The sequence below is a fragment of the Xenopus tropicalis genome, chromosome 7 (assembly GCF_000004195.4).
Source record: "Xenopus tropicalis strain Nigerian chromosome 7, UCB_Xtro_10.0, whole genome shotgun sequence".
Taxonomy (NCBI): domain Eukaryota; kingdom Metazoa; phylum Chordata; class Amphibia; order Anura; family Pipidae; genus Xenopus; species Xenopus tropicalis.
In genome coordinates this window covers 79,141,409-79,158,680 of record NC_030683.2, presented here as the reverse complement: position 1 = coordinate 79,158,680, position 17,272 = coordinate 79,141,409, and the positions used below count along the sequence as shown (strand labels likewise).

The 17,272-nt window shown below is 38.5% G+C and overlaps 1 protein-coding gene across 3 annotated transcripts in view; it reads right to left on the bottom strand.

Moving 5' to 3' along the window:
- Nucleotides 1–9,047, bottom strand: part of trim29 (tripartite motif containing 29) — a 34,138-nt gene extending 25,091 nt beyond the window's left edge. Inside the window, exon 1 of one of the 3 annotated variants that reach the window (XM_018096075.2) lies at nt 8,985–9,047. In XM_018096075.2, the coding sequence (XP_017951564.1) occupies nt 8,985–9,032 (48 nt within the window). In that variant the 5' untranslated portion in view covers nt 9,033–9,047. Of the gene's footprint in view, nt 1–5,435; nt 6,205–8,984 lie in introns of those variants that run through there. The other 2 variants (XM_031905679.1, XM_004916119.4) reach the window with 2 other exon arrangements.
- Between the last annotated feature and the right edge of the window lie 8,225 nt (nt 9,048–17,272).

Sequence of the window (17,272 nt, the reverse complement as noted above, 5' to 3'; positions counted from 1 at the left end):
TATATGGAATTATTGCTCATCTTTGTATTTATGGTGTAATCTGCTCCCCATGGCTGTAGTTTTGGGGCTTTGCACCCAAACATCCCTACTGGTGAGTATTTAGACCTTCTACATCTACAGGGTTATCTTTTTATTTCTTATGGGCAAAAATTTATCCTGGAACACCCACCATAACATTGACTCACTAGGCATGAAAAAATCAATGGTGAAACTTCAAATAACATATTTTCCATTATATTTCTATCAAACCTTGGGGATTGCACTGTGGGGAATTCCTAATTTAGGGCCTCTCTTCCTTCACTGTGGTCCACTATATGCTTCACTCTATACTCTTATAATATATGTTTCACAGAAGTAAGAAGCCGTCAATCCAAATTAATGAAAGGAAAGAAATTCTTTATGTATGCCACTCACCCCTCACTATAAAGTATGTACTATGTATATGCATAACTGCTTACTATTCTCATGAATATAAAGAAAACCTTGAAGACAGGAAAATCATGTGATGTTTTGTTTAAATCTTCCCAGTTCTACTTGTCTATCCAGTATCCACACCCTGCAGACCTTTCTGCTTTCCCTTTTACCTAAAAATGCCATTATATTGTGAAACTCTTGATATCAGTGGAAAAGCAGTACAATCAGTTATGTCAGGGCAGTCAAGTTTGGAGTCACTAGGGGTTAAAATGAATCACATGAATAAAAGCTTTTTTAGTATGGGTACTGGCTAGTGATGAGTATCAGATTCACTTATCACTACTGGCTAAAATGCTGCAGCACAAAATTACATTCAACTGGACTTGCACTAGTACCCAATAGGAAATACAATCCATAAAGAATTCAGATTTGGTTCAGCCAGGTATATGGATTACAAAAAAATTACAAAAAATAATAAATGAGAACCAATTGCAAGTTGTCTGATACTATCAATATCTATGCCATACTATAAGTTAATGTGAACTACCCCTTTAAATTAGCTGAAATAATGGACCTTAGTACGAACAAATTCAGGCACATGGAACTCAGCAGTCAGGTTTGTGCAGTATAAATGGCAATAGCTATTTGGCTGAAGAATATTCAGTGTCACACTCCTGTTCCATTTAGTTTAGAATAGATGTGCTATGTCACTGTAGGATTGCTCCCCAGAAAACCATCTCTAGAAATTCTATAAAACAGAATGACAAGCAACTCACTCTACCTTCCCATTTGTAATCCACTGTGTATCAATTCCCTTTGTAGAATATGTTGCTGCTTTAATAAACGATAATCTGACTAGATGTTGCCTTGCTGTACCCTGCATGAAAGTACTTGCTGTTAACTAGACTAGCATAAATCCAAAACTACCCCATTTGGTTCTTTACTTTTTATATGTTTCATACTTTTTAAATGTATTAGCTGTAAGGCATTATGCTCCTTGTAACAGAAAGACCCCTTATCCATAAAACCTCAGGTGTTCTGTATACACTTTATATCTGTAAGGGTAATGGCACATTGGACATTTTGTTGCTCACAATAAATCCTCAATTTCTCACCAGCTAAAATGTAAAAAGACGGTGGGAAAACACATGCAGTGCCTCAGCTTTCCAAAGTAGCCCAAAGTTTCCATGCAAGGAATATTTGTCTCCCATGGAAACAAGACCCACACAGTTTACAGTAATTCAGAGCTCCCCTTATACAAAGTACAGCCAAAACAGATTTGTGTAAAAGTGCTGCAAAATTTGCATTTTATCATATAAATACTATTTTTAAAATATTTAATACTTGAGTATTATTTTCCTTTTCCTGGTAAAGGTTGATTTAATGCCATCTGCTATTAGGCCCAATTACTTCCCTGGCTATGGAGTTATAGCCTTACAACAAGCAAAATCAGAACTGAATAGCAATCTGCGGTATTCAATTTTATAGGTTATATAAAGTATTTGTATAAAATTCTACATTGCCTATCAAGTGAAAGTCCCTTTTATTCATTACTGTAAAAGTCCCTGCCTCTCATATATGGAATTTTGCCCCCCTAACTCATTGTTCGAATGTAGGAAATGAAGGTAGCATTCATTCCACTGAAGGAATTTGGAGAATGTAACATAACAACTAAGCTTTTAAAAAGCCATCAAGTTCAACCAACTTTATATGTCTAAATAAAAGCCTGCCTAACTGCTAGTTGATCCAGAGGAAGGCTATTTAATGTATCGGCCAGTGCAATACAGGGAGAGAATTCAACAACTTCACAGCTCTCACTGTACAAAAAAAACCCTTTGCGAATATTTAGATGACCTCCTTTCTTCTAATCAGAACGGATGCCCTGGAGTCTGCTGGAAGAATCTACTGGTAAATAAAGCATTAGGGAGATTATTATATGATCCCCTTGTATAGTTATACATAGTGATCATATCCCCCATTCAGCACCTCTTCTCCAGCATAAACTGACCCAACTTAGCCAGAGAATGATCCTCTTGGTAATATAGTCCACCAAATTTGAGCTATGGTTTAGTAATCGTGCTAAAACAGTAACACAAATATCCTTCAAGGCACATCTCTACAGCTGTATACATTCTTAAAAGTCCACATCCATTGTCACCAATTACATATGTAATGTTTGGATTTTTAACAGGACACTTCCAGTAAAGCTGGAAAATTAATGTCCCAACAGCAAAGTGTTGGGAAACCATAGAGTATGGTAAAAAACACAAAGTTTGCCCAGGATCAGTAACCCGTAGCAACCAATCAGCAGGAAGCATTTATTGGTCACCTGTTTAAAAGCAAACATCTTATTGGTTGCTATGGGTTTCTGCTTCTGTGCAAACCAAGTGCCTTTTCTTATATATAGGGGATAGAGTTAAAAAAGAGGACAAAAAAAAATACTGGAAAAAACAGGACGGGCCCCTACACTGGCATTTTTTCTCAGATATAACGGTTCTTTAAGTATTTCTATGTGAATTTGATTTGGATGGATCAATACAGGTTTTCTGTTATCCAGAATGCTCAGAACCCGGGGTTTTACAGGTATCGAATTTGGATCTAGAAACCTTAAGTCTAATAAGAAATAAAATAAACTCAATAGGATTGTTCTGCATCCAATAAGGATTCATTTTAGCTTAGCTGGCATCAAGTACAAGGTACTGTTTTATAATAACAGAAAAAAGAAAATCATTTAAAAAAAATGTGAATTATTTGATTAAATTGGATGACCTCCCGCTAATTTGGAACATTCCATACTTTTATTGCATTTGCCTGACTTGGATTGCTCTCATACCTACCTGGTGGAATACTTATTATACCTGGTAGAGTATGGCCTTATTGTACTAACCTAACAATAGGTGCAAGAGGGATCTGAAGCAGGTAGATCCAACTACTTCAAATAAGCCTGCAAACGTGTTAGTCTGAAAGAGCAGTTGAAAAAACACAACTTTTTGAACACTTTCACTGTACTGAAGACCTTTGCAGAGGCTTTAAGTTTCAATTTAGCCTTAACAATCATTCTTTTATGTAAATTCTTTCCAAGCACTAATAAGTGCCTACCAACAGTGCCTCGTGCCTGTTTTATATGAGAATAGATGAATAGTCACCCAAAGGTTTAATACTTAAAATGACTACTATCAATAGACAGGGTGTTTTTGTTGACAGGTCCTAGCATAAGCAAGTTTTAACTACCGAACCAGGACAGGACAAAAGTTTACATTTAAGGTAAATGTTTTAATTTTTGTCAGATATTACATTCCAGAAATCTAGCAGAAACCTAAAAGACCTGAGAAGAGACTCATTAACACACTGTCAATGACTTCCTTTTCATGCTTGTTGCACACTGTTCCCAAACCTGCCCAGGCGTGGCTGAGGTGACGTCAGTCTATCCAATATGCAGTATTAGCTGCAGGCAATTCCCCTGTCTAAAAGATGCTTAGGCACACCCAAGGCGGGACAGCAAACCAGCCATAGATTTAAAGACATTATAGAGGCATGCAAGAAATGTTGTAATTAAGAAGACGCCCATAGTTGTCGTGTTCAGACAAGACTTCTCCAGAATTTCAGCCTTTCACTTTAACCCTTTTAGAGCACTAAACATCAGCAAATGAATTGTAAGAGGATTTTCCTGCTCAGCTTGCTCAGTAACTGTTTGGTTATTTGATACTTCCACTTAAAGGGAAAACATTTTTAAGTACAGGCAGTTTGTATTCTGATATTTCGCACATTCATACTGGTATGGGATCCATTATCTGGATACGGGATCCTAATATAATTTTGTGCACCAGCATTTACAGCTCCTAAAAATGTAGACATTAAAATTAGTGCATCTTAGGCCCCGTCAAGTGAAACATCAAGTTTTATTGATACAGAACAAAAAGAAATCAGTCGAAATAAGCAAATGGCATCCCCTTTTTTAGAGCTTTCTGGATAAGGGACTTCCAGAAAATAGATTCCATACCTTATAAAAGTTCCAGTGAATAACTGACTGAAAATATTTTTTCAGTTTGATGTAGCCTGACAGTTTTCATCAAGTTATTTTAGCATTCAAGTTAGCATTAAATATGGAGATTATCAGGAACCTAATTACTAATCTGCAGATTCTATCCACAGGACTATTTGTATTCAATTTCAAAGTTTTTCAATCCTCATATAAATCCCCTAAGTAATCATTATCATTGTTATTTATTGATAACGGGACACTTTATTATAACTTAAGGGAACTTGGACATAATAAATATACCTAGTACATGTTTATCCTTCTTAAAAATAACACTGGTCATGCATAAAAGAGCATGAATGTTTTCAGCAAGCTGCGGGTAACAATATTTCTGTGCAGAAGACAACAAAGAGTGAAAGGAATATTTTCTTTGTGAACCATAAATCTATGCATGGTGCTTATCCATATTTACTTAGTTTTAGCTTTTTTTTAATGTATTTAGTTGACCTTATGTTGGACTACAAGTCCCAGCATGCTTAAACATGCTTATACCTTTATTTTGTAATTATTATATAAAAAGAAATAATAAGGAGAGTCTCTTTTCTACTTCTCTTATTTCTCCTTAAAAACCTGCTTTGCATTCAGAAACAAACCAACATTTTGTAGCATTTTGTTATACCATCATCTATTTGACTGAAGAAAATGTAATATCTAATGGTATTATTTATATCCAGTCTTTTCTCTAGCACAAGTACCTTTATACTTATGTCATCTGATAACTTTAGGACCCCTATCCTGCTTACCAGTTTGATGTCAAGGGGCTATATAGGACATTGCCTAGTAAACTCTTCTTATAATTCTTAGCCCAAACATCTTGCATCCACACACAAAAGATAAAAGGTGGCCATTTCTTTACAGTATTAGTAATTAACAGTTTTCATGGTAGATGCTTCCTAACCTGTAATAGTTTACTTTACATGACTACTTTTCCATAACATGGATTGCACATATGCAGTACATATGCAGTACAAACAATACTCACCTCCTTAACGTACTTCTCAGCCTCTACAGTCACTGTGTTATGATTCTTATGCTCCTGGAACATACAAAGGTAGCATATGCAACTTTGGTCAGTTTGACAGAACAGCTCCATTGTTTTGCTGTGGAGCTGACATTTTCTGGCCTCAAAGTCTCTAATGGGCTCCAATAGCTTATGGTCACGAAAAGCAGCCCCCTCCAGATGGGGCTTAAGATGGGTTTCACAGAAGGATGTCTGACAGACCAGACAAGACCTAACAGCCTTTTTCTTGTCATCAATGCATGAATCACACAGAACATCATCAGGTTCTATGTTAGAGCTAGTACTTGTACGGCCAGAGCGCCGGATTTCAGGGCTCTCAGAGCCAAAACTCACTCTGCCACCCTTTACCCCTCCAGAGCTAATGTTGGTTTTCAGGATTGTTTTTGTGCCTCCTTGATCAAAGCCAGGTCCATTCTGAATGTCCTTCTCATCAGTAATACTTGTGTCATTGGCATCTTCAGAAAATGAACCATTGGATTTTTTAGTGTCTTGTTCTTCCATTATTACGTTGTCTGGTCTTTGAAGTTTAGATCTTCTCTTCTAATTCTCTGATGCGTGTAACCCTCTTGAGATTCTTTTAAATGAAAGAATAGAGAACGAAAGCAAATGTGCTAAATAGCTACTTGTCTGACTCACACCTTTCTGCAGAAGACACTCGATTCCTATTGGAAATGCTAAGCAAAGTAGATGTGACAAACAGAGATGTTGCAGCTTCAGGTAAGGTTACACAATCTGATCCACACCCAGGAAGCCTTAGGAACATTCTTGCCCTGCCCTCTTTAACAGAAAGAGACCTCTTTTTTAATTATTTATCATAGTGGCTGTAACCTGTTCTTCAGCTTGTGCTTGTGGACAATTATATTTTTTTTCAACATATCCTGAAGGGTAAAAGTACTAAAGTTTTTCATCTAAAACTTTGCAAATGAATATTTAGTACAAAACAATTTTGCTAATATATATATACAGTATTTATATGTATATATTTATATATGTATACAGTATATATATATATAGATTTATTTTTCATTACCAGATAAATGTATACAGCTGAAAGCCAAGTGCACCGGTTACAACTGATGTAACTGTTTATAAGGATAAAATTTACAGGATATTCATGGTTTTTGTATATGTGTATATATACATGTATATATTCAAAAAATAAAAAAAATGTTGTTAGCGCACTCCATGGGCTTTTCATAAAAATGCAATCTTTATTTTAACATTGCCATCCGATCAACGTTTCATACAAAGTTCTCTGTAGCTCAGCAGTTATTGCTTAGTCACTGCAATATCAGTATTCATCTCTGAATAGAATGGGAATATTTGCCAAATTTAAACGACAAGGAAAGCCTGTATTTCATTCTTTCCACATGACATCTATCCATAATTCTACTTAGTTGCTATATTATTTCCTCTCAATGGGCCTACGTAGTTGCTAAATTATTTCCTCTCAATGTGCCTCCTTCACTTGATGTAAGCTTTAGAAAATGTTCTATCGCACTGTAATAGCTACAATCATTTATTGTTGTTAAGTGTTATCAAAATGGCAGATGCACTCTTAGGATGTATCAGCCACTATTGCCCTGCCCACTGACTCACAACATCACACTCTCCCCAGGCAAGCGGAATCAGGCAATGAAGAAACAATCATTGCTCGGCACTGAATAATTGTAATACACAACATTAAAAGTGCTCCAGATGATGTTCATGCTCCAGATTCCTGTGCAGAATTGCATTCTTGGTCTTTTGTAAATACTTTAACTGTATAAAAGTCTTTAGTGGTGAATGGAATACACTCGGGTGCAGGCACATGTAGCCGATATACGCATGAAAACGCAAGAGAATGCAAAGTCTCGTGTTTTCATGCGTATATCGGCTACATGTGCCTGCACCCGAGCGTATTCCATTCATTCGGGTGCAGGCACAAGTAGCAGGAGTATGGCTGAATTTTCGGCAAGCGTTTTTCCGCTTGCCGAAAAAATCAGCCCTACGCCACATGTGGCATCAGCCTTAGGTCACATGAGCCAATTAATGGACAAAGTTCTGTCTTTTGTCTCCCAAACTTCTTCCTGTAATAGTTAACAGCCTTATTTCCTGTCAGGTGATCGCTGAGGGAGCACACAAACCATCACAAAATGGTGGCTCAAGGGAATAGAAGTAAAAGGACAATAAAAGCTGAAATATATTTTCCAGTTTTGTAAGATTCTTTAATGAGCCACTTAATTTGATATAAACTATCTGTTGGTTAAGTATTCATTCTTGGGGTATAGTTTTCCATTAAACTTGCATTTTCTTCAAGGAAATGTTTTAAAAGCAAGAAGTGAGGGTATCGTGAGAATATGTCATTTTGTGTGAAAATTGCTCTGGATTACCAATCATCAAGCTTCTGACCTATATTAAGGTGTGTCTCCTTACTCTTTTACTGACGAAGCAGCTGATCAGACAACAACCTGCACTGAGATAATGAGTTGTCTGTGGCTAAGCAATGCCTCAAACTGCTGCAGGCTAACTGACACACAAAGCAATAATGAGACTGTAGGAGGTGCATATACACACCACTGCTACTGATTCATTGCTAGTCATTAAACTGTCATGGTCTTTTTCCGTTGTGTTTTAATTTTTATTTTCCCTATTTGCATGTATGACCTTAACTGACCTGTGTTGGACAAATGTCTTCATTTCTCCTTGTAAGCCTTCCTGTTTATAAGTGCAATATACAACAGCAGTAGGTAGGACTGTGGAAAGTCTCAGCCTCACAGTTCAAATGTATATTTTGTGGCGTAGGAGGCAACCTGAAGTAAATGATTTAAATTTCAATAACAATCTAACATAGTCCAATCCCACTGATTGTAGTGTGACTTTTGCAGTTCTAAATGAGCTAATTCATCATTCTGCCCACATTCCCCTTACGGTCAGTAACCTGCTGTGTAATCATACCATAGTTTGATCAGCCAAATGATAGGAGGGCCCTTACATGGACCGATAATCACAGATTTTGGCCAGAAAGGACTACAATTAATTCATTTTGCCTTGAAAATGCAAAATATAAGCATATAACAAATGTCTTAGACAGCCCAAGCAGGACTGTAAAAAATCTTGGACTTAATATTGATGCAAGGATGACTTAAAGGAGCAGTTCACCTCTAAGTTAACCTAATGGCTGCAATGGCTGCGAAAAAATGCCCATTGACTTTAATACGTTTTGCGAACTTCTGCTGATTTGCTAAATTTTTGGTGAAGCGACAGGACTGATTGATAAATCACCATATGCTAAAATACTAGGTTGCTCATTTGTCATGGTGGGGTTATTATGGGGATATTATGTATTAACCATTATTCATTGCTTCTAACAAATTAAGTTTTTTGTACCCCAGGTTGTGGTTTCCCTAAAAGCAAGTACAAGTGATATGCATATGCTTATAAAGATACACATAAAGATATAACAGAAAGTTAACATAACTAGTGCAACATTACATATAATAGTTCATTTGAATTGTATCAAATCCATACCAGAAATCCTTGCCAAGACCAAAGGCTGCCAACCAGACTAACCACCATGCCGGCCACTTCTGCCAAAGCAATGGCTGGGCAAGTGAGAGTGGGCAACCATGATATCTCCCTCTTAGGACCATTGCCCCAGGACAACACAAATCACCATTAGCTCCCTTTTGCATAAAAATGAGGCATAGGCCCCCACCCCTAGCAAGTTCCCCCTCAAGCTATGACACTGATTTCCCAGAATATAACCAATACCTAACTGTTTCCACCCCCCCCCCCCCCATCCTGAATAAAAATTACAAGGGCTGGTGGGCAGGATGATTGCAAAACCAGCAAAATAGAAAGAGGCACTCCTTCCTGCTGCCCCACTTCTTATTCCACTGTAGCTCCCCACCTAGCCATCCTCATGACTTAACGAATCCCAACTCCTACTTGCCATAAATCACACTGTCTTCATTAACCCTTTTCTGACTGCCCCCCCCCCAAATAAACGTTGCCCTTCTTGCCTAGTTTGTGCCTTTTTAGTGCTCCTGCCCTCTATGCTCCTCAGTTGGGGTCCCCTTTTTACACAGTGGCAGAGAAAAGTATGTTCAAGGGTATGTCACCCTGAGATATTTATATATATATTTATTCCATAACCAACTCTGCTCCAAGTCTGTTAATAACTTTTAATTATTTATGTCACTCACATTCCACCACAAGGTAAAGGAACTGTGGGTTAAGTACAGTAAGAACTTTGCGCAACTCCATTCAGAGTAATGAATGGTATGTCTGAGAGTGTCAGTGAGGTTTAAGTGACAATTAAAGACATCTTCCAACAAGAATGCAGAATACAAATCCAGCTATATTCAGCACAAGAAAGTGCCTGAATAGGATGAATTCTGTTCTACAGATCTATAGTTGCAGTTTGCAACAAATAGTGCAGTCACCAAAGATCTGAGTAAAATATATAAATGCAAACTTGCTGAGCAGTTTTGACATTGCATTAGAGCAAGGGAGTCTGAAAAAGAGTAAGAAAGGATGTGGTGGTTTTAATTATTTTCTGTATCTTGGTGTATTCTTCAGTATAACATAACTTCTTTTTTTTAAGGAGTGACACCTTATTTATCCAGAGACAGTAGTTTGCCCCATCTCTCTGTGATTGGACGTAGAGTGTAGACAAACAGGCTACAAGGCATAATTCAGTACAATTCTGGGGAAAAAACTGACTAGAGCAGAATTTGCCTGAAACTATGTAAATATAGTCAATTATTTTAAGAATTCCAAACTGTAAGATAAGATCAGGGGACAAGTAAATCCTGTGCTTCACACCTGCCCATCCTCCTTCTACTCTGTCGGCAAAAACTTGTATGGCTAGATTTCTCAAGTACAGGAGAAAACATACAAAGAAATCTTATCTCTGTTCCTCATTCAAATCTATTTAACAAGTTATAAATGAAAGTATATTAATTAAACAAATAACTAGCCTGTCATCTTTCTTGGATGTGATACTATTGTATTATTATCATCACAATTTATTATGTTTTGATTTTTCCAATCTTACTAGCACCTTGCAACAGGATATGTGCTTCAAAATACAGGGGTGCCCAATTTGCAAGGCACCCCAATCCCCCGAACGTTTATACTTGGACCCTGGGCTGGCTCTTCTCTTTGTTGAAAAATGAGCCAGCCCAGGATACTATTCTAATGAGTGCAAACTTTAAGTAAACTTCCCCATATGAAAAGCTCAAATATATATATATATATAGGAGTATAAAGCATGTTCTGTACAGTAGGACATTTGTATATATCAAATATATATACCTGGTATATATATATATATATACATACAGATAGGAAAGAAGGCCATGCTCATTGCACCTTCAAAAACAAAGAAAGGAGAGGATAAAAAGGAGGATGAGACACAAGATGAAGTTGCATAAAAGACATGCATAAAGACATTAGAAGAAGCAAAAGCTTAAAGTAAGAGTAACACCAAAAATAAAACTGTATCAAAGTATTGAAAATATTATGTACTGCTGCCCTATACAGGTAAAAGTTGTGTGTTTGCTTCAGAAACACCACAATAATGTATATAAACAAAGATGCTGTGTAGCCATGTGGGCAGCCATTCAATTTGAAATCACAGAAGACATCATTGTACAAAGCTTATCTGTTATCAGCAACTGGTAAAGGGGATGGAAGGTTTAAACTATGAGGTGAGACTGTCGAGGTTGAGGTTGTTTTCTCTGGAAAAGAGGCGCTTGCGAGGGGACATGATTACTCTGTACAAGTACATTAGAGGGGATTATAGGCAGATGGGGGGTGTTCTTTTTTCCCATAAAAACAATCAACGCACCAGAGGCCACCACTTTAGATTAGAGGAAAGGAGCTTCCATTTGAAGCAGCGTAGGTGGTTTTTCACAGTGAGGGCAGTGAGGCTGTGGAATGCCCTTCCTAGTGATGTGGTAATGGCAGATTCTGTTAATGCCTTTAAGAGGGGCCTGGATGAGTTCTTGAACAAGCAGAATATCCAAGGCTATTGTGATACTAATATCTACAGTTGGTATTAGTGGTTGTATTTATAGTTTATGTATGTGAGTGTATAGATTGGTAGGTGTGGGTTAGGTGTGCTGGGTTTACTTGGATGGGTTGAACTTGATGGACACTGGTCTTTTTTCAACCCTATGTAACTATGTAACTATGTAACCTGTGTCATTTAGCCATATTTCAATTTAAATAGCCACCCCTGTAGCTACACAGCAGCTTTGTTTATATAAACTATAGTAGTGTTTTTAAAGCAAACACACAGCTTTTACCAGTGCAGGGCAGCAGCACATCATATCTTAAATACTTTAAAACACTTTCATTTATGGTGTTACTGCTCTTTTAACAATCAAATTTAAAAAGCTAGTAGGCAATGTTAAAAATCAAATTTGCTATTGTTTTTGATATTTTTTAATGACAATATAGTCATATTGTTTACTACCACACTTACCTCTTACTCCTTAGAAATCCCAGAATTACTTTCTTATCATCATCATGGGGACATAAGAGCTGGCCTTAAAAAATTAGGGTTGTATTTCCTATTTTCTAATACAGAAGAGGTCATTTGAGTACAGGTGTTGTAAATCTTGTACAGGAGTCTTGGTCGTCTCTTAACTGGAAGACTTGCAGCTTTCCTCATGTATTCTGAGCTGCCTGATTTCCGCAGCACTGAACATTATTCAGATACAAACAGAATAAGGACCCTACATGGGGATGGCTGCAGGTCTTCCAGTTAGGAGACACCCAAGGTTTGTATGTATGTATGTATTTATGTATTTATTTATATAGCACCACAACTATAGGCACTTCTTTCCAAAGCATAACAGAAACAGGGATCTGCACAGGATTTGAACACCTGAACAAATATACCTTCTGCAATAAACAGTGAGTGACAGCTGTAAGTACAAGCTTCACTGACAACAAGACTCTGGAGATGGAACATCTACAGACTAGAGGATAAAGAGATGTCAAAATGTTTAGCAGCTCCAACAACACAGGCAGGTACCCTTCTCCTTGAGTCACAATGATGACATTTTTCAATTCTTTATACGATTTCTTTTAGAAATAAATGTGTGTGCTTTTTCATGATTCAGCTCAGAAAGTCTGTCCACTAAATCTCTTTCACAATTTAATACATTTCATTCATTTTGCTTTACTTTACTTCAGACTGTTAGGGGGCAAGGGCACCTGTTACAATGTGATACAACAGCAGTGACTGAAGCTGAAGCCGATGGCCAACAAAAGCAACTGATGTATCAAGTCAGAACAGTTTAAAGGAGAAGGAAAGGTAAAAGCTAAGTAAGCTTTATCAGAAAGGTTAAGATGTAAATACAGTCATAAGCACTCACAGAAACGCTCCTATATCAAAAGAAACAGGTTTTCTTGTCTCCTTCCTTGTCTCTGTAATTCCTGTGGCAGAGTCTGCACAGTTCACTCCTCTCTACCCTCTCCTGCTCCCCCCTCCCTCAAGAATGCTAAGAACTCCCTCCCACCCCCTTAGGAATGTGTTATCTGAGCCAATCAGCAGGAAGCTCCCTCATAGTCTTACAAACTGAGCATGTACACTGGTCTTGGTCTTGGTGCAGGAGTGTGGCATTATGGGAATTTTGTTTACAGAGCTCAGTGTTTTTCTTTCCTGTGAGGCTTCTGATCATCTGAACGGGAGAAATATGGGGAGACTTAAGGGCACTATTGAGAGAACTGAAGGTATGACAGCAGCTTGAGATTAACTCTTTATTAGCCTTTCCTTCTTTAAAGAGTTGGAAACCTGGCTTTTGAAAATGCAAACTAAGCAGCTTTATATTGCCAAGCATGTTTTAGTGATAAGCTTCATCCTTTATGAATTATATTTAGGTTTCTGAGTTAAAGCAAATTTGTGTAAATAACAGAAGAGAGTTCTTCTAATTCTTTGCCCTGAGCCAAAAAGTCTCACAAAAAATTCTTACTATGAACAGAATGCAAACATTAACATGCATGGCACAGATGCCTTTGGCATGTATAATACTGTAGTACTTGTCAATAATCCTGGCATTTATGTGGAAATTTGCAGCATACGTGAGTGTTGAGTTTTCTCATTATGTGTAACAGTTTAATGAAGTATTATTCCCATATGGGAAATATCTGTGATGCTTATCATCATGCCAAAGGAGTGGCCTTGTAATATTTCTTGGGTGCCTGCTATAAGGTATAGCCAGTCACATACCTGCCACTTAAGAAAACTATAGTTAAAGCCTAACTAAACAATTATCATTCCTGATGCCACTGTTCCTATATCACACAGTGGGCCTGATTCACGAAAGTGCGATTTAACGTGCGCTATTTATAGCGTGCGCTAAAAATTTTATCGCGTCTTAATTTTCGCGACTTTTCGCACGATTCACTATAAGCATACTCGTGCTATTTTACGCACAGTATTTCGTGCAATATTCTTGTCGCGATAAATAGCGTGCGCGGTATTTTCCGCATGCACGCTATTTATCGCATGCGCTAATTGTCGCGACATTACGCACGCGACAATCGGCTGCATAAAACTGGCGACATTTTGCCCTGGGAGTGCTAGAGATAATAAAATGGGGGGGGGGGGGGCATTTAAGAATATTTAGCCAAATACTTAGGGGTCTGTTTGCTAAAGTGACTTAAATTAAGTGGGAGATTTTAGACACAGAATAAATGGCAAATATGTTATGGGCACTTTATTAAACGGGGACAAATATAATATTGCAATTATTCTGGCAACAAAACATTTGATTGGCAGTTATCATACTCGCAAGAAAATACGCTACGTACTAATTAACGCAAGTTTTACTATTCAGCAAAAAAAGACAAAATTGTTGGCAGAATATTTGCAAACATTTAACCCATATAGCATATTGATGCTGTTACTGATAAATGTAAGAGTGTAGGGGAAACTACATGAAAGTATAGAATACCATATCAAGGAAGGCAAAATAAGTAGACATTACTCAGTTTAAAAGTAGATAAATATCAAATTTTACTATAATAATAAAATAAAGAAAAAAGGGGGGGAAAAAAACTTAGGGCTTGCTGCCCTTGAGTTCCTCCATGTCCCTCCTTAGTTGGGCCACTTCCCCCCGGAGCTGGGCCAGCTCGGCCTTCATCTTCTCCAGGTCCTCCTGCATGGACCGATGTGATGGGCCTTCGTCGGCAGGAGAACCTGGTGGCTGGGATCCGGGGGGCTGGGGGGAACCCAAGGGCCGGGGAAACTGGGGTCAAACTGGGAGAGGAGTAAAGGGGGGGTGACCTCCTCGGCCTCCATGGCCTCCATGGTCTTCTCGGCCTCCATGGCCCCCTCCGCCTCCTCCGCCTCTGGGGCCTCGGGGGCCTGGCTCAGTCCTGGGGCCTCAGGGGCCTTGCTGGGTCCTGGGGCCTGGCTTGGTCCTGGGGCCTTGCTGGGTCCTGGGGCCTGGCTTGGTCCTGGGGCCTGGCTTGGTCCTGGGGCCTGGTCAGCTCCTGGGGCCTGTTCATCTCCTGGGGCCTCGGGGGCCTGGGCAGGTCCTGGGGCCTGTTGAGCCTGGTCTGCCTGGGGTTGTGCCGGAGGGAGGAGAGGCGCAATGTTGATGTTGAGTTCTGTGAGACAGTATTGCAAGATGTTATTTAAACCTATTATACATATATATATATATTCATACACAGAGGGCCACCATCCTAAATAACGGGGCCCCTCACAACAACATTTTTTGGGCCCCACTCCTCCCACACCCCCACTGGCCCCTCCCCCTGTGAACCCTCACATCAATCCAAAGGAAACACAGACATTGTTAGCCAGGGCCCCCTAAAACATTTGTGGCCCTTCCCCCAAATGGGCCGCTCCCTGCTGCTTCCCCCCTGCTTTAAACTCATTTATGCATATGTATTTGAAAATGTGTGTGTGTATATATATATACACAGGTATGGGATCCCTTATCCGGAAACCCGTTATCCATAAAACCCCAAACTACGGAAAGCCCGTCTCCCATAGACACCATTTAAATCAAGTAATTCATAATTTAAAAACTAATTTCCTTTTTCTCTGTAGTAATTAAACAGCACCTTGCAATTGATCCCAACTAAGATGTAAATCATCATTATTGGAGGCAAAACCATCGTATTGGGTTTAATTCATGTTTTATTGATTTTTTATTAGACTTAAGGGATGGAGATCCAAATAACGGAAAGACCCCTTATCCGGAATACCCTTGGTCCCAAGCATTCTGGCTGTATATACAGTATATATATATATATATATATATATATATGTGTGTGTGTATATGTATTTGTTTTTCAAAATGCCACAACATATTTAAAATTCCCTCTTTATTGTCAACTTTATTGTGTATTTTATAAAAAAACATGCATATATACACACATTTATATATAGAGAGAGAGAGATTACTCTCAAATTACTTGCTAAATCTTTTAAGAAACGTATTGTGTAAAACCATATTAAAGTAGAATAATTACCTTCAGCTATTTCAGCAATCTCCTGAAAGCTCCTGCGCTTCAGGTCTGACCAAATCAGCTGGAGCAGGCGGAGGTCCATTTCGAGGGAAAGCCCCTGCGCAACCCAGTTATTAGGTTGCCCAGGATAGCCCTCTTCCTCTCATGGACCCCTATTGGCCCCAGCAGCAGCCTGTCATACCCTGAGAGCAGGAGGAACTCTATAATATAGCACCTCTCCTCCATTAGCAGCTCTGAAACCCCAGGCATGGTGCTCTCAGTATGGTGACAGCAGGCTCAATGACACAAAATGGCCGCAAGTCGCACATGTCACGAGATGCAAAAATCGCCACAAAATGGCCACAAGTCGCGAGATTACAAAGTCGCGACAAATCACCAATATATACCTAGTAATGTATTTTGTGCGACTAAATATTTACCGCTATATAGTACTGTATAATATCGCGACTAAATATTTACCGCTATATAGTACTGTATAATATCGCGACTAAATTTTTACCACTATTGTATTGTATATTTTGGTGACTAAATTTTTACCACTATAGTATTGAATATTAGTAGCGAAATTCCATACATGCCAAGACTTTAGTAAAATTGAGTAAAAAGACACATACTTGAATAAATAACACTGTAAGTCCATATTTTATTGGCAAAAACTCATTTACTGTACTTTTCTATAATTTTTCGCCTGCCTGTAGTAGGAGTTAATTTTCACATAGCCGAATGCGATATTTAGCGCGCCTAAGTTATAGTGAATCATGCGATCGTATTCTTTTCAGCGTGGAAATTAACGCAAGCGTTAAACTAGCGCATGCGGTCGCGTGAAAATTTACGCATGCGATATGGCGACTTATCGCATGCGGTAATGCTGTAGTGAATTGCGCGCTAATTGTCGCGACTTATTTAACGCAAAAAAGCGTGTGATAATTTTTATCCCACTTTAGTGAATCGGGCCCAGTGAGTTCAGAAAAATATACACATCTCCTGGTTGTCACAAGTAGGATTATGTAAAAAAAAGTAAAAGACACCCCCCCCCCATATGTATTAAAAGGCACTAAGTTTGAAAGCAGTAACCAATAGCAATCAATACAATTACAAACCACCTTAAGTTTGCCCTGTAGCAGTTAACTATCTCAGTCAATAAGAAGTTTGCTTTTAAACAGGTGGCCGGAAAATGCTACCTGCTGATTGACTGGTTGCTATGGTTATTGCACCTGTGAAACCTAACCCCCATATATTATAAAGTACACCCAGGAGCAGTAACCCTTAGCAACCAATCAGCAGGAAGCATTTAATGGTCACCTGTTTTAAAACAA